The sequence below is a fragment of the Neomonachus schauinslandi genome, chromosome 5 (assembly GCF_002201575.2).
Source record: "Neomonachus schauinslandi chromosome 5, ASM220157v2, whole genome shotgun sequence".
In the NCBI taxonomy this organism is placed as follows: Eukaryota; Metazoa; Chordata; class Mammalia; order Carnivora; family Phocidae; genus Neomonachus; species Neomonachus schauinslandi.
Genome location: NC_058407.1, coordinates 58934235 through 58948291, shown reverse-complemented (window position 1 = coordinate 58948291; position 14057 = coordinate 58934235). Strand labels below are relative to the sequence as shown.

At 36.5% G+C, this 14057-nt stretch overlaps 1 protein-coding gene across 1 annotated transcript; it reads left to right on the top strand.

Moving 5' to 3' along the window:
- Positions 1-2047: 2047 nt before the first annotated feature.
- LOC110577417 (olfactory receptor 9K2-like) lies at positions 2048-3042 on the top strand. The gene is given in 2 exon segments (XM_021686743.1): positions 2048-2417; positions 2420-3042. Coding segments are annotated over 2 exon segments (936 nt in total). The 5' UTR covers positions 2048-2104.
- Positions 3043-14057: the final 11015 nt, after the last annotated feature.

Here is a 14057-nt window from a genome sequence, read left to right as displayed (position 1 = left end):
AGTAAGACGCCATGCCACTTTTCTGTCAGTCATCTCTTTCTTGGGCAAGATAGTACGCTTCTCTCAGATTTCTTTATTCTTTTTAGTGTTTAACATTTTCTCTGATTCCTTCCCTCAACTTAGAATGGTTTATCCAAAAAAACAATATCCAAAACATATTGTTAATTTTCAACCTAATTAGTGCTGATTATTTTGGTGTGCATTGTTGGATTGAGCACAGAAAGATATGATAAATATAATAATAGTTAATATCTGTCAAGGGCTTATTCTGTCAGAAATGGTACTATTTACATGCACTAAGTACTCCCAAGAAAACTTTGGGAGTTATAGTGTTTTCATCCCTGGTTTATGTGAGGATACAGTGGTATAGTAACTTGCCGGAAGTTACAGCAATAACTTAAATACCATAAGTAGGTTATATCGAGGATATAAGCAAATTACATAAATCACTTAGTCCAAGGTCCCAGTTAGTAAATGTGAGAAGCAGCCCCGGACGTTCCTGTACTTAAACCTAAACACATGCTAACCATTTGAGTATTTCAAAGTCTTCAAGTTTTTCTGATTTTGCATGCTCAATTGTCATTCAATTGTATATCTATATAATAGATATTGATTAATCGCAATCTGCCAGACACAGAATATTGTGCTGACATGTATGAGGACAAGTTGAAGTTTTGATCTTAAGGAATAACTTATTAATACTCAATATGAATATTAAAATATGGTGATAATAGCTGTTATCCTTGGGAGCATGATATATGCAGACATGTTTTAACATAGGTTGAAAGATTGGAGAACTTATTTTGGGGACAGGAAACTTTAACTCCGAAGTACAAATAGAAGTGAATCAAGTAAAGGAACCAGCTTATTATAAAATGTGGTAATCTGCAGTGATTAAGAATGCATGGATTCTGGAGCCACATTTTTTTACTACAGATGCCAATTCTGACCCTAGTAGGTGGCTATCAACAGACTTCACTTCTCTGTATCTTAGTTTCCCCATGTGTAAACAAGGGAATAAAATAGTACTCACCTCATATTATTGTTGTATGGATTAAAAGAACTAGTATAAATGCATTTAGAAGAGTGGCCAGCATATAAAAAGTGCTCCATTATTGTTATTATTATTGTTATTTAGGCAGAACCATGCATAGAGAGCCCTGAGAGGACAGAAAGAGTGACCATATTGTTAACACAATCAGATCAAATCCTTAGTTGAGCTGTCAAGTAAATGAGGTATGATGGCTGTGAAAGTCATATCCTAGGCAAATAAGAACGCAATCAACAATCCCTTATGTGTGTTTTTTTGTTCAGTATCTTTTTCTTTTTCTTTTTTTTTCCACTATCCTTTTCTAAAGTAACCCTTCCATCTAGACTACCTGTAGGCCTTCTTAAAAAAACTATGAGCTGCAGGCTGATGAAATGCTGGGAAGTGATCATTATGAAGGGGCTGCAGAGGCCCACCTGGGAGAGAAATACTAGTATTTCCATCCTAATAATGCTTGTGTTTGTTTGTGCACAACTTTGATCTTAATGAGTAAATAACTTAGATCACAATTCAAAATTTCCATTACCCACAAAAAGTAATTGTACCTCTTAAGTCATTTTTAAATTCAGTCACTTTCTTTGTATCTGCTGGTTTGTAATGTAAAGTTAGGTTTTCCTAAAGCAGGCTGCTGAATCCCCTAATCACTCCAGATGTAGGTACTGTAATTCTTTCCCAAATGTTGTCTATTAAATTATGTGTGCTCTCTTCTAATTAATCCTTCATGACAATGAATTTATTACATAAATCATGATTCAGAAACATACACAGAAGTGATACTTACAAATACATTTGGGTGGAAAGGAATTGCATTAGATCAGAGGGAAAAAAAAATCTAATTCCACCACTTGCAGAAAGAGGGACATAAAACTAACCTTTTGATTCATCATCAGTTGCAATGGTTTAAATTTAAGTCACAGTGATTTTATAAAATTAAAATGAATGATGACTATAGAATAGGTCTGTAAGTCCTAATTCTACAATGATCATTTGTAGCTAGGATTAAAGCCCAGAGTTCTTCTGTTTATTTTTCCTTGTGCCTCTCAGCAGGTTTCTGCCATGGGTGAGAGGGGGACAAACAATCACTCAGAAGTGACTGACTTCATTCTTGTAGGCTTCAGGGTCCGCCCAGAACTCCACATTCTCCTCTTCCTGCTCTTTCTGCTTGTGTATGCCATGATCCTTCTAGGGAATGTTGGGATGATGACCATTATTATGACTGATCCGCGGCTGAACACACCAATGTATTTCTTCCTAGGCAACCTGTCCTTCATTGACCTCTTCTATTCTTCTGTTATTGCACCCAAGGCCATGATCAACTTCTGGTCTGAGAGCAAGTCCATCTCCTTTGCAGGCTGTATGACCCAGTTCTTTCTGCCTTGTTCATTGTGGCTGAGGGATTTCTCTTGGCAGCCATGGCTTACGACCGCTTCATTGCCATCTGCAACCCACTCCTCTACTCTGTCCAGATGTCAACTCGTCTCTGCATTCAGTTGGTGGCTGGTTCCTATTTTTGTGGCTGCGTCAGCTCAATTCTTCAAACAGGCATGACATTTACTTTGCCCTTTTGTGCTTCCCGGGCCATTGACCACTTTTACTGTGATACTCGCCCACTTCAGAGGATATCTTGTTCTGATCTCTTCATCTCTAGGATGATTTCTTTCTCCTTATCAGGCATCATTATCTTACCTACCATCATAGTTATTATTATTTCTTACTTGTATATTGTGTCCACAGTTCTAAAGATACGCTCCTCTGAGGGACGTAAGAAAGCCTTCTTCACTTGCAGCTCTCACCTAGGAGTCGTGAGTGTACTGTATGGTGCTGTCTTTTTTATGTATCTCACACCGGACAGATTTCCTGAGCTGAGTAAAGTGGCCTCCTTATGTTACACCTTAGTCACTCCCATGTTGAATCCTTTGATTTACTCCCTGAGAAACAAAGATGTCAAAGAAGCTCTAAAGAAACTTCTAGAGAAGAGAAATACACTTGCTTGATTTTTATTTCTTTTCTACCGTTGATTTTGTGGCAATTTCTGTCATACTCCTTGTGGCCGTTAGTGAAAATTATTCTCCTGAGCATCATAAAATATATTATCGGAACTTTTTCAAGGTGAGTTACTTGGAATGCTGTTAATCCTGAATGTCCTGGATATTGGAGATGTACTGGATATTAGATCATTTTTCAAGGTGAAACACACACTATCTCAAATACGACTTTGTTTCACAGAATTGGTTTCTATTTATTTTAATGGCTTGCTGCAGAATCTGACTTTTATATGTTATTATACTGTATAAACAATATTTTATCTGGCATTTGTCTTAAAATTGTTCCTGGCACTATACACAATCATTGACAATAATGCCCAACTTCTTTCTTCTTTTTTATTTGAGAGAGAGAGAGAGAAAGCAAGAGTAAGAGAGAGATTATGGGCAGGGGCAGAGGGAGAGAATTTCAAACTCCCCACTGAGCACGGAGCATGAAATGGGGCTCAATCTCATAACCCATGAGATCATGACCTGAGCAGAAACCAAGAGTCAGACGCTCAACTGACTGAGCCACCCAGGTGCCCCAATGCCCAACTTATTTTTTTAAAAAATAATATTTTCCAACTTAATAACTACTTCTTTATCATGTTAAATAGAATTTTCATTTTGAATCAAGTATGGTATGTGTGTTTTATCAAGAGGAAGAACTAATAAGAAACAAATAATAAGGGCGCCTGGGTGGCTCAGATGGTTAAGCGTCTGCCTTCGGCTCAGGTCATGATCCCAGGGTCCTGGGATCGAGTCCCACATCGGGCTCCCGGCTCAGCGGGGAGCCTGCTTCTCCCTCTGACCCTCTCCCCTCTCATGCTGTTTCTCTCTCACTCGCTCTCTAAAAAATAAATAAAATCTTTAAAAAAAAAAAAGAAACAAATAATAAGTAATCTTTTTTGTTTATTGCATTATTTATTACAATAAGTAATCTTTTTTGTCTATTGCATCACTGCTATATACATTAACTTGGAAAATTTTATATCAAATGTGTCAGGTATTGTAGGTTGTTCTGAGACACTGCTAGTTGCTAAATCTTAATATAAAGAACCAAAGTGGTAGATAGAGACCTGCAAACATTTTTGGGCAATCGTTCCCTCAGTTTGGATTTTCATGCATTTTTTCCCAGTGTTAATTATTGTGAAAAATATTGAATAAAGTTATGGAGCAAGTTAGTCATTAAAATAGTGTGTGGTCTAAAATTTACTCATCTATGCCCCTGGATATTCGTTTATTTGGTAATTTTATTTGGTAATTTTAGTATGTTTTATTATGGGTTCAGATATAAATAACCTTATTCTTTGGGGAGCTTACCACTTACTGTGAGAATCAACATCTTTGCACAGACAATTCAAATCCATAGATGTTTATGCCAAAGAGAAACACACAGGTTTCATAGTGGTGTGCCTGAGAACAGGTGCTGGCAATTAGGGAAAGTCATAAGGCTAGGTGGAAGATGTATTTAAAAAGAATAAGATTGGAGTCAGTATACTGCTATATCAGTTCATGTTATCGGTGTGGGCTTGAAATATACCAGTGTAAGTGAAAAAAAAAGGCTGATTTGAAAATTTGTATGTTAAATACAGAGAACTGATTAATTGATTAGTATGAGGGGAGTACACCAAGGAGGTGTGTCTCACCATTTTTGAACTTGTATCATGTTTCTGGTGATGGTACCAACAGATGGAATATAAAGGAACTCTTAGCAAAGTAGGAATAAAGGGGCATTTCCTCAACTTGTAAAAGAATATCTACAAAAACCTACAGCTAAGATTGAATTTAATGGTGATGAAACAGAAGCTTTCCACTAAGATAGGAATCAGGCAAGGATGTCCTCCTTCACCATATCTCTTCAGCATTTGTTTGGAAGTCTTAAGTGATGCAATAGACAAAAAAGGAAATAAAAGTATTATGGGCTGAATTATGTCTTCCCAGCTCATATGTTGAAGCCCTAACCCCTAGTATCTCAGTATGTGACTATAGTTGGAGATAGAGCCTTCAAAACAAGGCTGCTACAGTGGATTTTAATGCAGTCTGGCCAGTGTCTTTATAAGAAGAGATTGGGACACAGAGAGACACTGGAGGTGCATGTGCTCTGAGGGACGACCATGTGAAGAGGAAACCAGAGGCAGACATCTGTAAGCCAAGGAGAGAATCCTCACACCTTGATCATGGATCTCTAGTCTCTGGAACTGGGAGAAAAAAATTGGTGGTTAATGAACCCAGTCTGTGGTATTTTGCTTTGGCAACTGTAGCCAATTACTATAAAAGATTATACAGAATGAAAAGGAAGGATAACTTTATCTTTGTTCACAGGTGAAATCGTTGTCTTTGTAGACAATCTGAAAGAATTGGCAAAAACACCTTCCTGAAACTAATAGGAAATATAGGAGGATTACAGGATACGTGGTTAATATACAAAAGTTAATTGGTTTCCATATATCATGAATGAGCAAGTAGAATTTAAAATTAAAACACAATACCATTTAGGGGCGCCTGGGTGGCTCAGTTGGTTAAGCGACTGCCTTCGGCTCAGGTCATGATCCTAGAGTCCCAGGATCGAGTCCCGCATCGGGCTCCCTGCTCAGCGGGGAGTCTGCTTCTCCCTCTGACCCTCCCCCATCTCATGCTCTCTCTCTCTCTCGAATAAATAAATAAATAAAATCTTTAAAAAAAACACACAATACCATTTATATTATCACTTCCCCCAATAAAACACTTAGGAATGAATTTCACAAAAATGTACAAGATCTCTAGGAGGAAAAGTATAAAATTCTAATGGAAGAAATCAAAGAAGACCTAAATAAATATAGAACCATTGAAGGTTCATGGAGAGGAAGACTAATATTGTCAAGATGTCATTTCTTCCCAACTTGAGATATACATCCAATGCAATCTTGATGAAAATTCCAGCCAGTTATTTTTTTGGTTATTGATAAACTTCAGATATTAAAGTGAAGTTTATATGAAAAGGCAAAAGACCAGAAATGCCAACAGTATATGGAAGGAAAAGAACAGAATTGGAGGACTGACACTACAGAACTTCAACTATACACAACCGTACCACTACGTTAATCAAGGCAATTGGTATTGTGAAAAAATAAACTAATAGAATAATGGAACAGAATTTAGAAGGTAGAAATAGAGTTACATCGATAGAATCAACTGATCTTTGACAAAGGAGCAGTGATAATACAGTGGAGAAAAAGTAGGCTGTTCAATAAAGAGTGCTGGAATAATTGGACATCCACATGCAAAAATGAGAGCATAGACATAAACTACACCATTCACAAAAAATTAACTCAAACGGTAAAACACAAAATTATAAAATTCCTAGGATATAACATAGAGGAAATCCAGATGATTTTGGGTTTAGCAATGCCTTTTTAGATACAACACCAGGGTATGATCAATGAAAAGTATAACTGATAAGTTGAACTTCACTAAAACTAAGAATTTCTGCTGTGTGTAAGATATCGTCAGTGATTGAGAAGGAAAGACAGCAGCTAGGGGAAAGTATATAGAAAATATATCTGATGAAGGATATCCAAAATATGCAAAGCATACTTAGTACTCAACTATAAGAAAACAAACAACCCTATTAAAAAAATGGAACAGAGCCCTTAATAAATACCTTACTAAACATGAAATACAGATGGCAAATAAACACATGAAAAGGTGCTTCACATCATATATAATGAGGGAATATAATATAAAACAATGAGGGGCTATCACTATGCACCTACCAGAATAACCCAAATGCAGAATACTGACATTAAATAATTGCATGTGGAGGAACAGGAACTTTTATGTATTGCTAGTGGGTGTTACAAAATTGTACAGCTATGTTGGAAGACAATTTGGCAGTTTCCTTAGAAAATGAAACATACTCTTACTGATTTATCATGTAGGAGTTATGCTGCTTGGTATTTACCCAAAGGAGCTGAAAACTTATGTCCATACCAAAACCAGCACATGGAATTTTATGGCAGCTTTATTCATAATTGCCAAAATTTGGAAGCAACCAGGTTTCCTTCAGTAAGTGAATGGATAAATAAACCATGATATATCCAGGGAATAAAATACTATTTCGTGCTAAAAATTAAACTATCTAGCTGTGAAAAGACAAGGAGGAATCTTAATTACATATTACTGAGTGAAAGAAGCCAATCCGAAAAGAGTACTATTGTATGATTACAACTTTTTTTTATTATGTTATGTTGGTCACTATACAGTACTTCATTAGTTTTTGATGTAGTGTTCCATGATTCATTATTTGCATATAACAACTTTATGACATTCCGTAAAATGCAAAACTATAGTGTGAGGAAAAAGATCAGTGGTTGATAGGGGCTGTGGGTGGAGGAAGAGATGAACAGCAAAGGAGAAAAGATTTTTAGGACATTGAAAACACTTTCTATGATATTATCATTATGGATACATCATTTATATTTGTTCAAATTCTAAAATATACAATAACAAAGGTGAACTCTTGAGTAAACTGTGGATTTCAATGGGTGTCACTGTAGGTTCATCAATTGTACTAAACATACCAATCTGGTGGGGGATGTTGACATTGGACAAAGGTATGTGTGTGGGGGGGGCAAGGGTATATGGTAAATCTCTATGCCTTAAACTTCTATAAAAATTAACGTTTCAATTAAAAACCAACCAAACAAAAACAGTGTACCACTATACACCTATTAGAATGGCCAAAATCAAAACCACTGACTACACCAAATGCAGTCAAGGATGTGGAGGGACAGCAATCCTCACTCATTGCTGTTGTGAATGCAAAGTGGTACAGCCATTTTGGAAGACAGTTTTTCAGTTTCATATAAAACTAAACATAAACATATATAATCCAGCAATTGTACTCCTTGATATTTACCCAAACAAGTTGAAAACTCATGTCCACATAAGAACCTGCACACAAATGGTGAGTGAATAATAAACTGTGGTACATCCAGACAGTGGAATAATATTCAGCACTAAAAAGAAATGAGCAAAATCTTTCAAGCTGTGAAAGGACACGAGGGAACTGTAAATGCACATTACAAAGTGAAAGAAGCCAACCTGAAAAAGGTACATACTGCATGATTCCCACTCTATAACATTTTTCAGTTATTGTACCTTTAAACTCCAGAATATGTTTTTTTAAAATTTTTTTATTGTTATGTTAATCCCCATACATTACATCATTAGTTTTAGATGTAGTGTTCCATGATTCATTGTTTGTGCATAACACCCAGTGCTCTATGCAGAACGTGCCCTCTTTAATACCCATCACCAGGCTAACCCATCCTCCCACCCCCCTCCCCTCTAGAACCCTCAGTTTGTTTTTCAGAGTCCATAGTCTCTCATGGTTCATCTCCCCCTCTGATTTCCCCCCCTTCATTCTTCCCCTCCTGCTATCTTCTTCTTCTTTTTTTTTTTCTTAACATATATTGCATTATTTGTTTCAGAGGTACAGATCTGAGATTCAACAGTCTTGCACAATTCCTCAGAGGCATAACCTTAGGCTTGTGCATACTCTTGGATGTCAGCGGTTTTATTGGGCTAGCTTTGGCTGTGTCCTCGCTTGATCATTTGGTTGAGTGATGTGTCTCTGTATGTTTTCCACCAGTAGAGAGATTCCACTAATTCTTCTTGTTCCATTGTTTTGAAAACATTGCAGGACATATATTTCTTTACTATCTGATCCAATTGTTTTGGTCCCCTCTGCAAGGATAGTCTTTAAGTTCAGTCTTTGACATTTGCTCCAACCCTAGGAGGGCCTTCTTTGCTCTCTCCTTCCCTGGTTCTCTCTGGTAGACTTCTAGTTGGTTCTCAGTTAGCTTTTTGCTCTCATGGAGTTACCAACCTCTTCTTAATTGCTTATTACCAAATGTGTATTATGTTTGAGAGTCACTTATGCTTAAACTTTTCCATACTTTGTTCCAAATAAAGTCAGTTCACTTGAGGAGAGCTTTGGAGCCCTCTGTTATTATGGCCTGCTTTTCATTCTAGGTAAAAACCTGTGTTCAACTGTTCTGGAACTGGAACAGGAGCAGTGACCCAGTTCTCTCAGAGTGACACTCTGGCTTTATGAGCAAGTTTCTGGGTGGGATCAGTAGCCTATGGTCTTCTAAGCTTAATCTCTCTTGGCAAAAAATCTCTATCCTTTGAACTGGAGCAATGGGAATTGGAGGCCTAAAATTCTTGGCCTATCATCCCTGGGGTAGAGCTTCTATTCTATGAGTGGGCCCTGGGTAAAGGAAGAGACTTCTAGACATTTTAGCTACTCTTGCCTTGAATAGAGCTTCTGCAACATGGAGCTGGAAGAAATAAGAAATGTTTTCAGCCTGCTACTCTCAAAGTGATATGGTAGCCCATGAGTGGGCTCTAGGGTAGGAGGAGCCCCTGTGTTCTTGTGTATACTTGCCTATGTACCACAGTTTATTATTCACATACCATACCAGAAAGGTATACTTTCTATCACACTAGGCTGAAAAGGGGAGGAAGGGGGTGGGAGTGGGCTCTGGCTCCAATACAGATGTTTGCATGTTCCTATTGGCTTTATTTACAATATCTAAAAAGTGAAAACACCTCAACTGCCCATCAATTTAAGTATGCATAAACAAAATCTGGTGTATGTGTACAATGGGAAATGGAATACTAATGAGCAATAAGAAGAATGAATTACTTACACACATGAAAAAGTGAATAAATTTCAAATGCATTTTACTCAGTTAAAGATAAGCCTGCCAGAAAAGAGTGCATATCATATGCAGGTTCAATAGATAGGTAGATAGATGATAGATGGATATGCAAAAAAAAAAAAAAATCAGATCACTGGTTATTTGGGAATGGGGTTAGAAGGAGACATGATCTAAATAGGGGCATGATAAATCTTTTAGAGGTGATGGAAAAGTTCTATATTGTGGGGCACCTGGCTGCCTCAGTCAGAAGAGGGGGCAACTCTAGATTTCAGGGTCATGAGTTCAAGCACCATGCTGTGTGTAGAGATTACTTAAATGAATAAAAAAAAGTAACTAAAAAAGTCTGTATCTTATTGTGGTGAGGGTTTCATTGATGTATAAAACTGCCAAAACTCAGATTTGTATCCTCTGAATGAATATAGTTTATTTTACACCAGCTATTTCTCAATAGAGTGGTTGAGACAAGAATTGGGCAGATCTTGTCTTTCAGATCCAAGGACTTGCATTTAAAAGCAATCACTCAGAAATGTCATTTTTTGGGGGAGGGGAGGATTCAAGATTTAATTTTGGCCTAAAAACAGGAAACTACTTAAAGCATAGAAGATATTTATCACATAAAAAAATCTCAATTATAAAAGTAGGCTATAACTTTTAAGTATAATTGCTGTTAGTGTAGCAGTAGTTGAGTGAGGATTCACCACCATTAACACGATCATTTATTTTTTTGTTTTTTTAACACTATCATTTAAATTAAGAAAACTTTACTAGTTATCAACACAAAATTCAGCTATAGTTATAAATTCAATGGAAAGTCATTAGATGCGTTTGAAGAAGTTTCTTATGTGCATGATGTTTTAGACAAGGGTGGTTTTAAATTGTGTAATTACAAAATCAAAATATTAGCTATATATTATTAATATGATTTTGTACATGACTTGTACTACAACTTTGATTAGTTTATAAGCAGTCTTATAATGCATATATCAAATTCAGAGAATTATATATACATATATGTATTTATACATCTCTGAATGTATTTTGATTAATTTATATTAACATGCTAGATATCCTTCTTCTTCAATATATCCCTGTTTTCAGAACTTACACTGTACAACACATGCATCCACCTTGAATCAAAAGTAAAATGAGAAGAGTAATTTCCTAACATGAGTGAGAACCGAATATACCTGAATGCAATTCCTGTAGCAATACAGAAATTTCTTGACACCGGGAAAAAAAAGAAAAAAGTCAGCATTGAAAAATTACTGTGCTAGAGGGGAGGGGGGTGGGGGGATGGGTTAGCCTGGTGATGGGTATTAAAGAGGGCACGTTCTGCATGGAGCACTGGGTGTCATATGCAAACAATGAATCATGGAACACTACATCAAAAACTAATGATGTAATGTATGGTGATTAATATAACATAATAAAATTTTTAAAAATGAAAATAAATAAATAAATAAAGGTGGCGTATCTACTAAAAAAAAAAATTACTGTGCATATCTTCTCATGGTAAGGTCTGTTAGCTTCTAGCTTAGCCTGAGGATTCTTTTCTGAGTCAGCTGGATGACACCGGACATACATTATTCTAGGGAATGCTATATCCAGTGATCTTTCTTGGTGTTCCTCTCAAATATATCCTGGTGTGTGTGTGTGTGTGAGAGAGAGAGAGAGGAGTGTGCTAATGTTTGATTTTATGTGTATGTGTGTGTCCGATGGTGGTTGTGGGGGCTACAGCACATGGTGCATATGGAGGAACATTGTTCTCCCTTGACAGTCAACACTACTGTTAGGGTCTTTTTACTCAGTTTGATAAAGGATTACTAATATACAGTGGACAAAGATTTAAAGAGTTAGGAGCCTCTACCATCTCAGAATTATTCCATTATAGGATGCCTGAGGGCATCTGCATTTTATTCCCAGGGGAGGGTTGGTAAAATATGCCTCTTTCAACCTACATGTGTTTCTGCTTCATCTCAGGAAAGAAACAAGGCACAACCTTAGCAAAGTGAGCACTTATTTGAAAATCTTCATGAAGTTCTTCTACTTAGTGAGTCCCGTTTTCCCCAGTAATGTGTATTTTTAAAAATGTGAATGAAAGAGATGACATTTGTTAAAGTGTAAGAGAGGATTCTTAGAGAAAGATGTAGGTAGAGAGATGAATAGTTATCATATCTGATGATAAGATACTATTTTGTATTTAATTGGAGGCTCTGTTACCTTTCTGGCCATTTTGCAATTTTTTCCATTAGTTCTCACCAGAGAGAAAGGTAAATATTGAAATGACAAAGTAGTAGGCAGTTTCTCAAGCTCTGTCTATGGAAATGAAAACAGATACATTTGGAGAGTTGGGGATGCTTCATGGCAGAGAGGGAAGGGAAAGGGGCAGAGAAAGTTATTGTCTTCCCCTCTCAGACTTAACAACAATAGTGTAGAAAGCAGGAGGAACGGACAAATTTGACAGCTGTTAAATATGTGAATTTAACAAATTTATATGAAATTTATGTAATTTAATCCAAGTAACTCTGAGATGTAGATACTGTTATGCAACCCATTTTACAGGAGGAAATAACAATATAGAGATAGTATGTAACCAAAGTTACATGGGCAAACACAGAATTTGAAAGCTCAGTCTGGCACCTGAGCCTATTTTCTTAACTCTTAAGTTAACCATGAACTATTATTATCCTTATATTTTCTTCCTCATTTATGAGGTAGCATTGAGTCAGAGATGCTCAAACATTAGAAGTAATTATTTTTCTACCTCATTAACTTTTTATCAGCCATGGGTCAATATTCAGCGTACTTTACCTGCCATTCTAAAGAGTGTCTCTTCTTCACTGTCTCTAATAAGACTGCCTTTGGTAAAGTCATCATAACCTCTTACTTGGATGATGACACACTTTCTGGGATTGCCATCTTCTCCTTGTGAACACTTACCTCCCACAAAGCTACCAGTGTGATTTTTGTAAAATGCCAATTTGAACACAATACTATCTTCCTAAAAATCCCCAATGCCTACCCCCTCTCTACAGAGTAAAGATCAGTTTCCTTGGCTTGACAGAGATGTTTGCATGATTTCCATAAATTTCCTTTTAAGGCTCATCCCTCACTCTTTGTCTTGTGCATTACAAATCATTTATAAACTTCATGAAGTTTGCCATATAGTTATTTTCTCCCTTTGCATAGAAACCTATTTATTTCATGTTGCTTACTGCTATTTATTTTTAAAATGTGCTTAGGAAGTGTTCCCTGACCATTAGGACCACTCCCTTTAAGAGGCTGCACTCTTTTTGTGTTTTCTATAAATGTCTTTATCACTGGGTTTCCATATGGCATTTTGGTTCTCTGGTCAGTTATTTCCCCCTGATTTCATGGTGAGCTAAGTACTGAAATTTTTACATAGAGAATTTCATAGGGCAAAAAGTGCATCAAAATTTCAATAATTAATTAATTCTCACTAAGCTATATATAACAAAAAATGAATTATCTTTATTTTTGGTTCATTTTCATTACAGTTTTCTTGTGAAGAGGGAGGATTTGCAAGAATAATTGATCTAAGGGCTCCTGGGTGGCTCAGTTGGTTAAGCGACTGCCTTTGGCTCAGGTCATGATCCTGGAGTTCCGGGATCGAGTCCCGCATCGGGCTCCCTGCTCGGCAGGGAGTCTGCTTCTCCCTCTGACCCTCTCGCCCCCATGCTCTCTCTCTCAAATAAATAAATAAAATCTTTAAAAAAAGAATAATTGATCTAATCCAGAGAAACCATTAAATAAGTGTGTCAATCTTTCAGCCTCTGGATAACTGAGCAACTCACAGGTCACCCTTAAGACTCTGTATGCTCTAGAGTATCTGTTTCTCTCATCCAAAACTCAAAAAGATTTCTTCAGTAAACCTGATATTTTGTTCTGTCTTATTATATCAGATTTTGATACATCTACCAATTATATACATTATATAACATTTGTTACTGACTTAAGATAAACAATACATCCCAACATCATCCTTAGAGTGCCAGTAGCAAACTTGGAATATATTTTTCCTAAAATCAAATTACATGGCAATATGATATTTATCCAAATGAAGACAAAGTACAGAGAAAGCCATTCCACTACAAAATCAACAGTCAGAAGAAAATATCGTCTATATGTATTCATCAACTGTAAGTACATGGGATTCAAATAAATAAACTTTCTAAAATTAAATATTTCAAAATCATTGGGTGCATTCTTTGCATTGATGCCTTCCCAAATTGTCATAATATCCAGGCCTTTCAG